Source organism: Elgaria multicarinata, chromosome 1, assembly GCF_023053635.1.
Source record: "Elgaria multicarinata webbii isolate HBS135686 ecotype San Diego chromosome 1, rElgMul1.1.pri, whole genome shotgun sequence".
In the NCBI taxonomy this organism is placed as follows: Eukaryota; Metazoa; Chordata; class Lepidosauria; order Squamata; family Anguidae; genus Elgaria; species Elgaria multicarinata.
In genome coordinates this window covers 163,992,454-164,010,321 of record NC_086171.1, presented here as the reverse complement: position 1 = coordinate 164,010,321, position 17,868 = coordinate 163,992,454, and the positions used below count along the sequence as shown (strand labels likewise).

The following is a 17,868-nucleotide window of genomic DNA, read 5'->3' as shown; positions in this document are numbered from 1 at the left end:
AAAAAACCCCCACGCCAGAACACACAACCATATTAAATATAAACTGTTTTTTATTATATTTATTTAACACTAAATAACAGCAAGCAATATAAGCCAATTACTTACTTATAACTAGGGCAACAGGAAAACCCCCACAATTTTTCATCACTGTTTTATGCATTTTTAAATAAAACTGTTATAAGTGCAAAAAATTATTGAAAACGAGTTTTAATCACTCTCCAAAGATTATTAGACAAAATAAGATCCGATATTATCTGAAATTATGTGATCTCAAGAGCATACTTTTCAATTTTGGTGGTGCCCCCCTTCCCTTGGTGCCCTAAGCACATGCTTATATTGCTTAAAGGTTAATCCAGGGCTGATGCAAGGGCAACCCCCCCTCTAACTGCACTCCATTGCTTTCAGTAGGTGCATATCTGCATTCCCATATTAGATTGGGATACCCATTGACATGTACGGCTGAACGTGCAACCCATTGTAAGCAGCACAGTATCATATTGCTTGTGATTCTTGATCCAGGAAGTGATTCATGCACAGAAGCCTGCATCTGTTTGCACATCTCCTTTGTTGAATAAGAGTGGCATCCTGTAGTTTCAGCCCACAGAGAAAGATATGTGTTTTGCAATATTGCCACCTAGTGGTCTATTTGTCTGACCAGAAGTTTGCATATAATCTGAATGTGGTGCAGATTCTCTCAGTTACCAGGGGGGAGTCTAAACGGTGTCTTCGCCCTGTGCTGCTGCGAATTGGCATTGCGTCGGTTATTTGATGCAGTCGTCAATTTGCTGCCACCGCGGGGCAAAGAGCTGCACATTGGAAAAGCTGGGGACTTTTCCTACCACAATGAGGTCAACATGCCTCTTCCACCATCTGTCCTCACTCAGGCGCCACACTAGGGGCATTCCTGGGCGGAAGGCGACCTCGCATTGGTTGCTGAAAGCCAGGGGAGGGGGCGGGCCTGGTGAACTGAATGGCCCATGGGAAGCCTCCTGTGTAGGGGCAAACCAGCACCGTTAAGGCAGCCCCCAGTATTTAATATCTGAAGAAAGGCTAGGTCTAGGTTTTTTGGAAGCCATGCTTGGGTGGTTTTTTTTAATGTAACCCACAAAAGCAGCCAATTTAGGTTCTTGCAGCAGTAGCTATGTATATTGGTAGCATGTTTATGTGAAAAGGGAAGTAACTGGGTGTGGTGGCGTTCTTAATATGCTGAGAGAAACACACCACTCTCTTCTTTACGGCTTTACGTGTTCCAGTATAGAACCCTGAAGTTCAAAAGAGACCCTAGGACTGAGCCCTGATTCAGATTAAGCACAGCCACAACAATCACACCGGCTCTTACTTAACCCATTGGTTGCCACAGTAGCCACGCATATTCTCTCCCCGCCACCCCACAATAAATAGTGTCATATTAGAGAGGCTTACATGACTCCCAAACACATTGACATGGAGGAGGTTGTGGAGCTGCATGGGTTAGCTCTGTCACCACTGCCATCAATGTTCATGGTGGAAGCATTCCCGGTTATCCATATGTTCAGCCAGCATGGCAAAGCTCTGCATGTATACAGATGTATTTGCACAGGGCTTCTCATGTGCTGCTCTCGCCCGGAGAGTCGTGTCCGTCGGGTTGGCTGGAGACCCGAGTCCTCTCTGCGAGGACATCCGTGGCAGCCGTCCCAACACGCCAGCAGCTCTAGCCCGGCGCGGGCATGGCTCCTCCGCTGCAGGATACCGGGGCGAGCGTTGGGAAGAAGAAGGTTGCGAACGGTGGCGAGGTCTGTTCCCGCCGTTTTTTCACCTGGGAGGAGGTGGCGCTGCGCATGGGTCGGATCCAGCCTTATCTCCAGGAGCGGTGGCTGGTGATCGACAGGAAAGTCTACGACATCAGCAGCTTCTTCCAGCGGCACCCGGGAGGCGCCAGGGTGATCAGCCACTATGCCGGCCAGGACGCCACGGATGCGTTCACAGCATTCCACCTTCAGAAGGCTCAAGTGAGCAAATTCTTGAATTCACTGCTGATAGGGGAGCTGGCCCCAGATCAACCTAGCTCCGAGGCCAGCAAAAATCAATTGTTAATGAAAGACTTCAGGGAGCTGCGGTCCACAGTTGAGAAGATGGGACTTCTGAAGCCAAATAGCCTCTTCTTTTTCCTGATGTTCCTTCACATCGTGATTCTGGATGTCGCTGCCTGGATGACTATCTGGTACTTTGGGTCATCCTTAGTACCCTTCTTCATAGGTGTTGCACTGAATACTATTGCTCAGGTCCAAATGTCCTGGTTGCAGCATGATTTGGGGCACCTTTCTGTCTTTAGAACACCCAAGTGGAATCATGTGGGTCACAAGATTTTCATGTCCCTATTGAAAGGACTGCCTTCCCACTGGTGGAATAATCTGCATTTCCAGCACCACGCCAAACCTAACTGCTACCGCAAAGACCCTGATCTCAACATGCACCCCCTTGTATTCGCTTTGGGGAAGAAACTGGCTGCAGAGCTTGGGTTGCAGAAAAAGAAGTTCATGCCATACAACCATCATGCCATACATGTGAGGAGGGACCTAGTCCAATCAGCATGCCCCCACCCCTTGTTGGAGGAGCCCTATGTGTGCACATCAGTACACATGGCGTGCCCTTTCCCATGCTGTCTGACCACATGAATACAGTGGAGAACCATTGCCACCATTGGAATCAGCAGTGGGGGGTAAGGCTGACCCATAGCCCTCCTCCCCCATTCTCCAACCTGTGTGTGGCTGTGGTAAACCTTCCACTTGTCTTCTACTATTAGCTGGTTGGCAACTTGCCTATGAAATTTCCCATGAACCTCTGGTACATTCCCACACATCATTTAAACAATACCTATGAAACATAGCTTAGCTACAGTTATCCATGCTCTGATAACCTCTCGTTTGGATTACTGCAATGCGTTATACGTGGGGCTGCCTTTGAAAACGGTCCGGAAACTTCAACTGGTGCAAAACAGGGCAGCAAGGTTATTAACAGGGACTGGCCGGCGAGATCACATTACGCCAGTCCTTTTACAACTTCATTGGCTGCCAGTCCAGGTCCGGGCCCAATTCAAAGTGCTGGTATTGACATTTAAAGCCCTAAACGGTTTGGGGCCAGGTTATCTGAAGGAACGCCTCCTCCCATATGTACCTACCCGGACCTTAAGATCATCTACAGGGGGCCTTCTCCGTGAGCCCCTGCCAAAGGAAGTGAGGCAGGTGGCTACTAGGAGGAGGGCTTTCTCCGCTGTGGCACCCCGGTTGTGGAACGAGCTCCCCAGAGAGGTCCGCTTGGCGCCTACACTATACTGCTTTCGTCGCCAGCTGAAGACCTTTTTATTCACTCAGTATTTTAACACTTAATTTTAACTTAAATTTAAATTTTACTGTTTTAACTCTGTATTTTAATCCTATATCAACTTTGCTGTGTGGTTTTATCCTGGTTGCGCTTTTTATACTGTATTTCGTAATTGTGTTTTAAACTGTTGGGTGTTTTACTGTGGTTTTAATTTTTGTGAACCGCCCAGAGAGCTTCGGCTATTGGGCGGTATAAAAATGTAATAAATAAAATAAATAAATAAATAAATAAACATGCTTTAGGTGTCTTGGTAATTGGCACTAATGAGCATTCATGTATCGTAAAAGGCTTGTTAGAAACCTTTTGTTTCACTCTGTTTTATTAGCCTTTTGTTTCTTTGGCATATATGTGTTTCATGCAGTGCTTTGCCAAAAATTTCTCTGATGAGAATTTAATCCATTCTCATTAAATTTGTTAGAAAATAAATGGCTTTCAAAAAGAAATTGAAAGGAGAAGAAATTTCGGAAAAAATCTCATAGGTTTGGCTCAGGGTTCTTGTGCTTACCTTGTGTATGAGATGACTGAGGAGTGTGTGTGAGTGTCCTGTCTTTCATTGTATAGTCACCTCACAGCCTGTAGCCTCCATGGCTTCCTGCACTTCCCACCCAGGGGAAGACAACATAAATTTATTCCTTCCACAGGGCCTTTTCAGATCAGGAAGTGCAGGAAGCCTGGGAGACTGTAGAGCAATGATGAGATGTGTAATAGAAAGAAAAATATAGGCAGTACTCTCAGCCACCTCACAGTGATTAGTTAAGGTCAAAAGCACCACCAACACACATTCAAAATAAACTTTAAACTGACCTAAGGCAGAAAAATGGGGAAAGAAAACTTGCAGGAAATTCCTGAGATTTTTCTTTTCTTACCTCCTAGAAATAAAAGGAGACTTTTCAGAATCTTCTCCACATTTTCTTCACCATTATTTTTGGGGTGGCTGCATTCCCTCCCCTCAATGCCCTAGAGGGATGGATTGTGGAGAATGCAAAATGGGGGCCAGGTTGCAGTGGCAGTTGTGGGGGGAACCCTTAGAAAAATATATAAAGAAGCTGTTCTACAGCCCTTGCCAATGGTGATGCCTGCCTGTGAGAAATTGTTGGAGAATTTCTCCTCCCCCTGGAGAAATCTGATGAAATTGTTCCCCCAGTTTTTCTACCCACAAATAGGGTGGAGAATTTTGTGAGGTCGCTTGTGCACAGTTCTAAATTATTAGATGTAATTATTAGATGTAAAGTTATGGGATATAGATGTAATTATTATTACATCTATATCCCAAAACTTTATCGCAACACATACAATAAAAGCATTTGCTGAAACAGTCTGTTAGAACAGCTATCCACAGAAAGGAGAAGAGATGCTCTATAACATACTTGGAATTTGCCACATTCATGAGATGTGCATTCATACATTCAACAAATTGCAAGCATTGAAGGAGTCCTATGTAGTAGGCCTGAACTGAGATCATTGCTTATTGAGACATCATCAGTTTGATTATTCTGTTACTTCTGGCAGTTGATGGATTATATACTGGCATGCTATTATTATTAGGGCTGACACCTGATTAAAGAAATCTTAATTTGTCAATTAGTGTATGTCTGAGATAATTATGTGAACTGCCCATGTAACATGTGAACACATGTTACAACAGGAACAAGCTCTTCTGTGATGCCTTCCATCTACGATTTTTATAAATTCTTGTATTTAAAACCATTTTTTAAAAAATACCACTGAATCTGTTGGTGGCACTTTTAAACCATTTAAAAGATTTTTTAACTGATGAATAATCTAACTGATCAGCTGTATAGCACACTGCAGCCCTAATTGTTGTCATGCAATGATTGTATCACATTGTCCTCCAGAGTGTATCATTGAATTGAATCCAGAATTAGTCATACTTCAAATGACAAAAGACCTATCGAAATCAATTGGACCAAAGTTAGTCATGGCTAACATGTCCCACTGGGTCTGCTCTGACTAAGTCATGATCCAACCCACTGTGATTAGAAGCATCACTTTTTATAATCAAGGGCTCAGTAATAACTTTGGTATGTTACTGCAGTGATTCCTTATTCATAACACTCATGGTCTTAGGAAATCACCTTCCTGTCCTTTTTGGTTTAATTACTTCTTTGGCTCTCACAAATGGAGCAATTTGTGAGAGCCTGACTATCATTCCTTCTTAGTTGTTCCCAGTATCACTCCCACAAAATTATTGGTGGCTCTGATGTTAATGATGCAGTGAATCTGCTCCAGGTTTCAGTCAGAAGCAATCAGAACTCTAAAGGAGCTATCCAAATTGCAAATACATATCTCCTTTAGTTTTCTGACTTAAACCCAGACCATTCCACTGACATCAGAGCCACTACCCTCCACTGAAGACCACCTTCTCCCATAAACGTCTGTCTTGAGTTTTATGATCACTAGGGATGCTCTTCTCTTGGTGCTACAGTTATCAGAGGCCCATTGGGTAGCAGGGCCTTCTCAGTGGCTGCTCCCAGGCTCTAGTTGGCTCCCTGTTTGCTGTCCTTCTGCCGGCAGGCAAGCAAGCATGTTTTTATTCAAACAGGTCTTTGGCATGTAAGCTGGCTGTGCTGAAGTGGGTTCTATTGGATTGTGTTTATTTTTTATTGTTTTGTTTTATAAATTGTCATTTAAATTTATATATTTTTATGATTGTTTTAACTAACTTTTATTTTAATATTGTCTCTGATTGTTAGCTGCCTTGAGCTCCATTTTTTGGTTGGAAAGGCAGGGTATAAATGAAATGAATAAAATTTTGAAATGAATAAAAATTGGGTACAAATTTTAGCTACACATTCTGAATCCATCAATTTCAACTACATTCCCTAAATTATAAACAGCCATTTCTAGGCCAAAGAAAAAAATGTATTGTGTCATTGGCCATGGCTAGACCAGGCCTATAAGGAGGCCAAAAAGGAGGAACCTGGGAACTACAGACCAGTTAGTCTGACATCCATCCCTGGGAAAATTCTGGAGCAGATTATAAAGAAGTCAATCTCTGTAAACACCTTGAAATCAATGCAGTGATTACTAGAAGCCAACATGGATTTGTCAGGAACAAATCCTGTCAGACTAATTTGATCTCATTTTTTGATCGGGTAACCTCCCTTGTAGACTGTGGGAATGCTGTGGACATCATATATCTTGACTTCAGCAAAGCTTTTGACAAAGTGCCCCATGATATTCTGATTAACAAACTAGCTAAAAGTGGGCTAGATGGAACAACTATTAGGTGGATTCACAGTTGGCTACAGAATCTGACTCAAAGAGTACTTATCAATGGAACCTTCTCAAACTGGGGAGAGGCAACGAGTGGGGTACCGCAGGGCTCAGTCCTGGGCCGAGTGCTCTTCAACATTTTTATTCATGATTTGGACGAGGAGGTGCAGGGAACGCTTATCAAATTTGCAGATGACACAAAATTGGGTGGGATAGCTAATACCCTGGAAGACAGAAACAAACTTCAAAGTGATCTTGATAGGCTGGAGTGCTGGGCTGAAAACAACAGAATGAAATTTAATGGGGATAAATGCCAAGTTTTACATTTAGGAAATAGAAACCAAATGCACAGTTACAAGATGGGGGATACTTGGCTCAGCAATACTACAAACGAGAAGGATCTTGGAATTGTTGTAGATCACAAGCTGAATATGAGCCAACAGTGCGATATGGCTGCAAGAAAGGCAAATGCTATTTTGGGCCTCGTTAATAGAAGTATAGCTTCCAAATCACGTGAGGTACTGGTTCCTCTCTATTCGGCCCTGGTTAGGCCTCATCTAGAGTATTGCGTCCAGTTCTGGGCTCCACAATTCAAGAAGGATGCAGACAAGCTGGAGCGTGTTCAGAGGAGGGCAACCAGGATGATCAGGGGTCTGGAAACAAAGCCCTATGAAGAGAGATTGAAAGAACTGGGCATGTTTAGCCTGGAGAAGAGAGGATTGAGGGGAGACATGATAGCACTCTTCAAATACTTAAAAGGTTGTCACACAGAGGAGGGCCAGGATCTCTTCTCGATCCTCCCAGAGTGCAGGACACGGAATAACAGGCTCAAGTTAAAGGAAGCCAGATTCCAGCTGGACATCAGGAAAAACTTCCTGACTGTTAGAGCAGTACGACAATGGAATCAGTTACCTAGGGAGGTTGTGGGCTCTCCCACACTAGAGGCCTTCAAGAGGCAGCTGGACTACCATCTGTCAGGGATGCTTTAGGGTGGATTCCTGCATTGAGCAGGGGGTTGGACTCGATGGCCTTGTAGGCCCCTTCCAACTCTGCTATTCTGTGATATCCCAGGATCGTCCCGGGATAACCTTGTGCATCCAAATGACACACAGGGGATCCCGGCAGCAGGCAGGGATGACCCCTCCATTTGCCTGGTCTAGCTGAGGCCATTGTCATACTTAAGGTATCTTCCCTTTCCCTCAGGCCATCTCTTCAATTAGATCTTAAACTTTAAGATTAAGGGGGGTTGTTTTGTTTTGCTTTAACTGGTAATTAGCCTGTGCTGGAAGGGGGGGTGCTTTTGTATTTGCAATCCTCTCTGAGGATTGTCTGGAATTGGCAACATTGTAATTATTACTTGTTATAAAGTTGTATAACTTTGTTTTGTTATTTGTTATTTATTGGAAAGTTTTTAGATATTGTTTTTTAAAAAAACAAAAAACAATAAAACAACCCTCCCTCCCTCTTCTCCAATTATACACTTGACATAACTTTAAACCTTCATTTCTTCTGGTTCCCGGCCATCTCTTCCCATTTCCCTTCAGGTCACTGCCATATGTTAAGTACTGTGTCTTAGATATTGAGCCATTTATAGTCCTCACTTTCCTATCTGCTAATTTGACTGTTATGGCATTACATTTTTGAAAAAGAAAGAGAAACCGGGAGGGAAAAGGAAAGGGGTTATTGTATTTCCTATAGGAAAGAAAACAAGCAACACATTGGAAAACTGCAATGCTGCAAACATGATTTAGAGAGAGAAAATGAAGAGACCAATAATAGAAAGAATAAAGGCGTAGAACACGGATAACGACGACTGCCAGTATGTTACTGGCATCGCGTGGGCGCTGCTGAAACAACCAGCAACTTGTTTTGAGACGCGAGCGCGATTTCTAAAGCGCGCAGAGGCTCTCGGAACTACATTTCCCAGCACTCTACGCAAGAGGAGGCGTGGCTTGAAATGGTTGAATGCTGCCCTCTTTTGGGTACACCTAGGAAGTTGAAGAGCGAGAAGGTGACAGTAAATGAGGGGGAGGGAGCGCTGTCTGAAAAGGGTCGAGGGGTGTGTGTGAAAGCACCCCTGCCAGCCAACAGGGGGCTCGTGCAACAGCTGGACTACCTGGGGCCGAGAGAAGTTGCAGGGAGAAGCGAGCGGTCAAGCAGGCGACACCAAAGTTGAATCAAGTTTGCGGAGTGGCTTTGGCGACGGCGCGGGCTTTTATTTCTCCCCCCCTTAAGTGGTTCCAACAGGCTCTGACCTTCACGGGACGGTAAGCAGGGAAAGGCACTCTCTCGCTCTCTTTTTTTCTTTTTAAAGCGCGGACGCTCCGGGCAAGAGTGCAGTCTCTCGAGGCAATGCCCGGAGCCGGTGGCGGTGGCGCCTCCAGCCGTGGCAGCCGCCCAACAAATCCACCGGTTCGGGGTGGTAGGGGAGAGGCCGGAGGGCACCGAAGGACCGACCCTCCGCCACCCTCCCATCTAGCCTCCGTTTCGGGATCTCGGAAACGGAGCAGGTGGAAGGAGGCGGCAGACAGGCAGGCAGGGGTCGCGGAGGCAGCCAAGCGGGGCCGCTATCTAAAGTTAGGGCATAGCCGGGGAGGGGGAATTGGGGGGACCCGTCGAGCGTGAATTACGGCGGATGTGCAGCGCAAGAAGAGAGACTCGGCTCGCTGCAAACGGCAGCGTCGTTTTTCCTCCTCCTTCGCGAGAGATTAGATCAGATTTGGAACCGGGGAGGGCCGGGGGGGGAAATAAAGGTTAGGTCCCCGAGTCGATCTCCTCTCCGGGGGTGCTTGTGATGACACCAAGCGGGAAGGAAGGGGTGGCGATGGTGGTGGCGAACATGGCCTTGCCCTGCCGATGCAGTGTGGGGAGCCGATGGCGGAGCCAGCAGCCAAGCAGCAACAACAGTCGCGCGGGTGCGGAGGGGGGGGTAGACAAGGGAGAGCTGCGCAACTCCACCCGCTCCGAGAGGCGGAGGGGAGCGAACTGGGGAAAGAAGCGGAGGAGGCGGGCGGGGTGAGGTGGGGGGGGGGCGTTCGCCTTCTCAGCAGCGCCGCCAGGGGATTAGAAGGGAGCAGAGTGGATCTTATGCAACTGTTACTGCAGGAAGCCGGGCAATTGCCGGCCGGCTCAGGCGCTGGAGTGAGCAGCCTCGCGGGCGGCTTGTTTTCTTCTTTCTATCTCCCCCCTTTCGCGTCCTTTTTTCTTTCCCCTTCGTCCCGTTTCGAGAAATCGCAGCCCAGTGAGTCGGGCTTGTTTCGTTCTTGCTTCAGGACGGAAGTTCCCGATGACAAGTGCTGCAAGGCTCCTCATTAGCTTTAATTAACGCTGATCTGTTGGTGATTTGAAGTCTCGGGGAGCGCCCACGTGCGCTGCTGCTGCAGTTCACAGGACGGGGTGAAGCCAGACCGGCCGCGTCAGCCAAGCAGCCCGCCCTGCCCTGCCCGCGGCGCTCTTTTGCAGCCAGGCGGTTTCAGGGCGCAGGGCCGCCCCGTGCCAGGAAGGCGTCCTCACGTGTCGTATTATTCTCCAGGCCTTTCTAGCGGTTGAGTGGCCAGATGCGAGGGAGGATAGGCAGAAGAAGCTCTTGTGCAGGGTAGGGTTGCCAAGGTCTTTTCTGGCCTTGCGCCAATGCTTTTAGCGAGGGCCTGAGACGCAGAACTTTAGCTAGTGATAGGTTTCACAAGCTTAATTTCCGTCTCTTAGGCTGCTGATGGAGGCAGAGGAATAGGGCCAGTTTAAAAGCTGGAAGCCATAGCCTTTAAATTACACCTGATCGGATGATGGCTAAAAGTGTGTCTATGTGTCATTACTATTGGCACTGTTGGTATTGATATAAGACTTCAAGAGAATGTTAGATGCGTTTCCTAATCTTCCGAATTCTGAAAACTACGCCCTCTTTCGTTAATTGTTTGCAGTGCCTTTCAGAACATTTTTGATGTTTGAAACCGGTGGCTTTCTTTTTAAAGTTCATTGCAGAAAGAAAACTGAACAGATGGCAGATGTGTGGACATTCCCTCCCCACCCCCTACCCCCGTGCTGTTAATTTCCTCTACCATATTTGTTTGACTTCATGCATGGCTGCCCTCCATCTCCAGTGTGAGGGTTTGAGTAGAGCTGTGTAGACAGGTCTCTGCTTGCTTTTTCTTGGGCCTCTCTAGCTGTTTACAGATGCTAGATGTGCAGGTGACTCTGTATCGGACAAGCAGACCTAGTAAATAATAAGAGCAGTCAGTCCTATTTTTCAGACCCCTTATTTCTTAGATGTAAATTCAAGCAGAGTTTAATCTATTGTTAGAATTTACATTGGTTTGGACTAAGTTATATGTACATAAGAACAGCCATGCTGTATCTGACCAGAGGTATGTTAGATCACTGAACATTCATACCTGGAGTCTTTCATATAGGTAGAATTGCCAAGACTTGCCAAGTTCAAATCATGCCAGGCCTCTTCTATCTTCAAGTGTTGCATAGAAAGGGAATCTTCTTCAGGAGTGACTTTCTCTGTCATTTTGCTGCGGTGACTAGAGAAACTGCAATTGGTTTAAATATAAGTAAATAAATCCAGTTGTCTTACTTCCACTTCTTCACAATGGTCAGAAAAGTAATAAAGTAGGAGTGGTGCAAAATTGTGACTCACTCTTTACATAAATGTCAGATAGCATGAAATAGTGTGCACATTGTTGGGGCAGCCTCATACTTAAGTCTTAGATTGGTCACCATGGGCGATCAGGAATTGATGCAGACGAGTACACTGGATTCCATGCAGGCAAGTGAGCGGGCTGCTTGTGGAGCGATGGAGTGTTGCATTCCTTCTTTGCACCCAGCATAGAATCTAAGCAGGCCAGTAGAGGACGGAAGCCCCCTCTGGGTCCAGCATAGATGTACAGCTCTGTGCCTCCTCTGCCAGCCTTCATCAGCCTAGTAAAAAAGAAAGAAATGCAGGCTAATCACTTCTGTGGGCTTACTTACAAGGCTGCCCTAGGACATGTTCACACATGCTGTTAAAACAGCTTTTTCTATTTTTTTGCATCTATAATGAGAATTTAAAACTTACGTTGGTAAGTCTGTCCATTCTATTTTAAAAATGCCCGACTTTCGCTTTCTATCCAGGATGAACAGCATTCTCACATGCAGGCAAACAAGAAAGCCTCAAAGGAACTTCGAGTATCATGTGTGAATATGCCCATAATGGTACTGGAGCTTTTGGAATGACCAGCCAGGGCTACTTCAAAGCTAGATGTGTCTTGAACTATAAAAAGCTTTCCAAACAGCTGTGCAAATACATCTTATTGAGATGGCTTTCCATTTTCTCCTCTTGGCAGGAGCTAGAAAAGAACATGTGTGCTAGGTAATTAATTAGCCAGAAACATGTGACTGAGGCAACCATTCATTCTGCCTTGGAATCAGAGGAGAAATTCCAAACTACAACAAGGGACAAGGGGAAGTGATGGTAAATGTTGAGTCATTCAGTGATAAGCGATTGACAGAATCTAACTTGATTCTACAAAATAAAAACTTGTCATTGCTCTTCAGCTCAACAGCACGGAAAGCAATCTCAGAAGCATTCACTTTGCAACACCCTCTTGATGTAATTTCACATGTAAAGCCAAATTGGGTTGGCATTATGTGCCTGAGCATTGGGCTAATGCACTCTTTTCTTCCCCTTGTGCATGGTGATTCCATTGCTGTATTATCTGATGTGGCAAACTATGGTTAGGATTTGTCTTGGGATTTTGGATTATAAACTGGCATTTGCGTAAATTAGTGTGGAGGGTGGATGTGGGGATTGGAAAGGACACATGAGCTCAAGGGTCCAGCCAGGCTTGTTCATATCATGATTTGAGCCATATCTGAACCATAATGAAATACCACTGATTTATTCAGTGTTGATAAATTGATAAAAAAACTGTTGTTTTTAAATGGATACCATTGTTTTTATACTGTTGTTTTTATGTTTTTGATGGTTTTAAATTTTGTACACTTTTAATGTTTACTGTTTTTAACTTTTGTAAACTGCCCAGAGAGCTTCAGGTATGGGGCAGTATATAAATGTAATAAATAAATAAATTTAGCATGTGAATGTTGCCCTATTGGCTATAGCAAGTCAAATGAGTAATGCTGGGCCAATTCTCACAGCCACTTTACCCATAGCAGTTTGTGTTTTTTTAAGACTAGGATTATATTATTCCCAAAGTGTTCTCTTCTATGGACACACCATTGCTCCGGCTAAATTTTTAAAAAGTTTTATAAGAGTATGTCCATCCATGACTCTATCTAACTAGTCATAGGAATATATTTATATTAAAGTAATATTTCCCTCTATTTCCAAAGTTCAGAGTTGAGTGTGCATCCTTATGGGGCCCAAAATGCCCCCTCCATACGAGGGAGGAATCAGTAGGATCAGGGGAATCCCAGGATTGGCAGAAGTACAAGAAGATCTTTAGGGGAAACCCTTAAGTCCCCTCACCATCACACAACCCAATGAGGGTTGAGCAAGCTGGAATGTTGACTGTGTGTATGGGGTGGTGTTGGGAAATGGAATTTGGGAATGGAATGGAATATCCTGGAAAAGGTCATGGCTGGCTGGACCACTGAACAAGAGCTCTCCATACTGCAGCATTTTGTACCATCTATTCCAGTACAGCATAGTTCTATAAATCACAGTCATTATCCTCTCATTTCATACTATCTCTGTTCTGTAGTCTGTGAAATAGATGCCATTGTTTCACAGTATCTCTGATTTTTATTTTACTTTTTAAAAAGATGACATGCAGTCCTAGTACGTGCAGATATTTAACTTCCGCACTATATATTGGGGATGCTTTCCAAGTGACATAGAGTGGCCCAAGTCCAGGAATTGTTCTTATCAGCAGGAAGCTGCAGAAGGGTGTGAATCTAACTTCTCTCCCCCCCTCCTTCCATGTGCCTTTGTTTTCAGTCTGTAACAGTATCCCACATGTGTTATGTGGTGCTTGAAATCGGGACCTGGTCTAGAAAGGAAAAGAGAAAAAGAAATCCTCTGATATACTTCCCAGAGGCTGGAATGATTAGTCATCTATGTTTATGTGCAAACTATGCCCCTGACAGCAAAAAAAAATCCAGTTGATAGTAGTCAGTAGTAATAGCAAAACTGAGTATATAAAATACTACTGAAACAGGGAGCACAAGACTAGTTGAAAAAAAGGGGTCATTGCTAAACAATCACCCCCTTCTTTTTCTCACACTTGCATTCCCAAGAAACACCGCTCTTTGGACTGGTTATGACCATTCTTAACTGAAATTTCAGAAATACAGGACCCTGTGCAGTCCAAGATTCACATCTGAAATAAGGAATGGCTCCTTAAGATTCAGGATAATTGGCCAGTTTCCTCAGACATCTGGCTTGGTATGGTTATGGTCTAGCTTGTAAAGTACTTTGGAATTCTGGGATACATATATCTGTGTAGAAAAAAACCTTGGATAATGGCAGCAAGTGAATGACAATTGTGCATTTATTGTGTACACCCAAAAAATCATCTGGAAAGACCATTCGAATCCTCTTAGGTTAACTTAATTCCTTTAAAAACTGCGAGGCAAAGCAGGGCACAACATTTTATTCTACGTGTGGAACAGTGGAGTTACATTGTTAACATTGTTCCAGCGATTTCTAACATGGAAAATGCCTAGTAAATGAGCAATATGGCATTAAGAATCCCCTCCAATTGCACAGATTGTACGAACCTTAAATCTCTAGTGCTGTGCGGCCTTTCCTGGCTTTTGTTCATTGCTTTAATGGCATTAGTTGAGTTTTCCAGAGTTGCCTAGCAGCTACAGCTGTACAGAGTATTTGGCAAGAAGCCTATTGGGTGAACTGCTGACTGAGACATGAACATCATATTTTGGAGTAAGTGATTCTAAGCCCTGTTTTAAAGTGCTGCAACTGTGGCACAAGAAACTTGGAGCTCCATTAGATGAGTGTTTTATTGCACGCTCGTTGCTGGGCACTCATGGATTTTTGCGGGTCCCTCTTGTGATGTCGTCCACCTCCTGTGTGCCTCCTGCCCCTTCTGGCCTTCCTTGCACCCCAAAAAACACCCAGAAAGTCCGATATATTTTCTCTATGTGAAATAAAAGTGCCCTTCCATCCCGTGTATTGCTAATGTCCTGCTATGTTGCTTTTGTGGGGGGCGGTCCTGCTGACAAAAGAGGAGGGCGGGGTGATTTTCCTCCAGCTTGCTGAGTCCGTCAGTTGAACCAACAGACTTGTGCTGAGCAGTGGAACAGACCTTTGCTGCTCCAACCCCACCCTCACTCCCCGCAGAAATGGTGCCCAGCCAATTAAATGCTGAATTGGTAAACCCTAAACAACAAAACCAGAGTGGGGGGGGGGGAAAGGCAACCACATCCATCACCCAACAAGAACCAATGAACTGGAGGAGAAAAGAGAAGGGGTGGGGCGGGCACAATAGCTGGAGAGCAAACAGCATCAATCGTATAAGGGACCAGTACTTGTCACACTAATGTAATGGAGGTCAAAATTGTGGGTGCATACCAGGAAAAAAGTAGGTGTGATGGAGCCAGGGCCGGTCCCAGAGTATTTTGCGCCCTAGGCAAGGCGAGCTCCCCCCTTATTGCCAGCTTCGATTTTTAAGAACAGATGTTGTTCTTCTTGCCTAATTTTCTGTTGATAGTATCAATTGTTTTTCCTTTAGATAAGTGCAATTCAAGTTCATGCCAGGCTTGATAGTTTTCTAAATGGCCAGAAGAGCTGTCAAAAGCCACTAGTTCCTCCTCCTAGTTTGCAGATGAGGAACACTGAGGCTGAGAGAGAAGCAACTCACTCACATACAGGCAACAGGGAATTGGGAAGCCTTCAAGACCTACTGCAAATCACCCAGTAGATCCTGATCTTGCACGCCTCCCTCTCCCTCTGTTGTACGCCTTCAAGAACTGAAGGAGGTCAGAGCAGCAGGTGGAACACGTGCGTGTATGCCCGTATCCTGCCCTTGGCCCCATTCCCCCACGCCACCGGTTCGCCCTGACCAGGGACCTATCTGGTCAATAGGAAAGACTCCTGATGCAACTGGCCAGAGCGTCGCCGCTGCGACTGCGCCTCACCCTTCACACGAGGAAACTTCTGCTGAGCACGTCCTTGTGCTTGGAAGCTGCTTCTCGAAAAGTAAAACGTGAGGCCTATACGGCCAAAGGGAGCATCTGCCCAGCCGCCCATGCTGCTGCCAAAGGTCGCGAGCGCTCCCTGCTCATTGCAGTTGCTGCCGCTCTGGTGAAGGTGCGTGCGCACACAGGGCTGCCCATTGCCACTGTGGCCTCACCTCGCCTCCTTCTCCATTGAGTGTGTGTGAGATGTTGGGAGGCTGCACATGGCAGCTGCTGCTGCCGCCTCTTTCCTCCTCATGTTCTTTCAGGTGTCAGAGCACGTCCGTGCTGCTCGATAGCAGCGCAAACAAGAAGGCAGCCAACAATCACAAATTGAATTAAATTTTATTTTGTGATACTTATATCTTGCTAAATATAACAAAAAACTCTAAAACTGAATACAAGCAAGAATAAGACAAATACATCAAAAGTCAAGTTAAAATAAATCAACCGCGTTTTACTCAGAAGTCAGGCCCACTGTGTTCAGGGAGTGGGGGGACGGGACTGGCTCCCAGGGGAACGTGCTTAGCATGGCCACGGGCTCCGCACCGCCGTGGGCAGGATTTCCAGGGGGCTTCTGGTCGGAGATCCACCCTGCAGAGGCCAGCCTGGAAAGGGCCAAGGAGAGAGATATCCTTGGCTGGGGATCCTGATCAGCCATGCATGCAGTTGCTTCCCTGGCTGAGGAAGAGCCGGAGGACAGGGCTGGGTGGGGCAGCGTCCCTAGCCTTCCTCAGGAATCCACGTCCCCCTCCCTCTGAAGGGATCCCCGCTTACCTACACCCAGGGCGATGAGCAGGAAACCGAGCAAGCAAAGAGGCACCAGTGCGCAGCCTCGGGAAGCCATTGGCTGGGGGAGGGGAGAGCCTCTCTTGCCGAGCAGAAGACCCAAAAACAGGGCGGGGGAGGGGGAATCTCTTGATTTCTCTGCCTGTGGATCTCGAATCCCAGGCAGCCTGCGCCGGGCAGCGCTGGAGGGCGGGTTCGCGCCCGGGCAGCGCCGCCACCACACGCAGCAACACGCTGCCTGTGCTCCTCTGGGTCAGCGCTCTAGGCGACCGCCTTGTTCACCTAGTAGTAGCGGTGGCCCTGGATGGAGCTCTTGGAGCCTATTGCATGGTGGGACAGAAACCTTTTCTCAGGGGAGGCCTCTAATTGTTTATGGACATGGTAGTCAAGGTTCCATAGGCACCATGTTGTCAATGCTGTGTGTATGTGTGTGTGCGGTAGTGGATGATAATAGTGGGCTCTGTGAATCATGCTGCCCGCTAGATTTTCCAGCCTTCTTCAAATAAACCTCCAATCAAGATTCAGAGACTTTACCCCTAGATTTTTATCCTAAGAAACGACAACCCCTTTTTGAGAACAAGGTATTTCAGGATGTTTTAGCAGCTAGGAGGTGTGCCTTTCTTGGGTTCTGCTGAGATCACCAAAGGTCCCCTCATATATTAAAAGATGCAGTGAAAAGCCAATGCATTTTTCCAGCATACTCTATGCTTGATTTCTAGTTTTAAGGAAGGGGAGCCAAGTTGCTAAAGAAAAGGGGAGGAGTATCTTTTTGGTGCCAGGTAAAGACCACCCTCTACTCCCAGGCATTTAATGGTATTTTATGAAGCATCAATGTCTGCTGCTTTAGAACAGGTCTATTAGGGGTGGGGGAAACATTGTTTATTTGTTTTTAGCTGTTTACGTTGTTTTAATTTTTTAATGTTAAATTTAGACTATTTTTTTTATCATGCAGTGTTTTGTATTTTTATCAATTCATGTAAACTGCCCAGAGAGCTTCAGTATAGAAATGAAATAGATCATCATTATCCATGTATCATGCGTTCAATTTTTCCTTAACCTGTGATGAAATTTTATACATCCTCTATACTTCTCATATTTTATCAAACAATGTTGGTATAAATGGATCTGTGACAGATTTCCAGTTTAAAATCAGAAGCATTTTGGTAACCTTTATAGGATAAAGGTTACCAAAACCCTATGAAACAAAGCCCTATGAAGAGAGACTGAAAGAACTGGGCATGTTTAGCCTGGAGAAGAGAAGATTGAGGGGAGACATGATAGCGCTCTTTAAATACTTAAAAGGTTGTCACACGGAGGAGGGCCAGGATCTCTTCTCGATCCTCC

The 17,868-nt window shown here is 45.6% G+C and overlaps 1 protein-coding gene across 1 annotated transcript; it reads left to right on the top strand.

Annotated features, from left to right (window-relative positions):
• The first annotated feature begins 1,706 nt into the window (after window positions 1–1,706).
• Window positions 1,707–16,890, top strand: LOC134406911 (acyl-CoA (8-3)-desaturase-like). Its single transcript, XM_063138614.1, has 3 exons — window positions 1,707–2,543; window positions 15,644–15,868; window positions 16,687–16,890. Exons 1-3 carry the CDS (start codon window positions 1,707–1,709, stop codon window positions 16,888–16,890), a joined length of 1,266 nt encoding a protein of 421 aa, XP_062994684.1.
• The last annotated feature ends 978 nt before the right edge of the window (window positions 16,891–17,868 follow it).

What these genes read in the sequence shown, in the direction of transcription:
- LOC134406911 (XM_063138614.1), top strand. Translation starts at nt 1,707, where the DNA reads ATGGCTCCTCCGCTGCAGGATACCGGGGCGAGCGTTGGGAAGAAGAAG. An exon ending in ACAACCATCATGCCATACAT is followed by an intron (nt 2,544 to 15,643) that starts GTGAGGAGGGAC and finishes TCTGGTCAATAG; the next exon opens with GAAAGACTCCTGATGCAACT. An exon ending in TTGCTGCCGCTCTGGTGAAG is followed by an intron (nt 15,869 to 16,686) that starts GTGCGTGCGCAC and finishes CTCGAATCCCAG; the next exon opens with GCAGCCTGCGCCGGGCAGCG.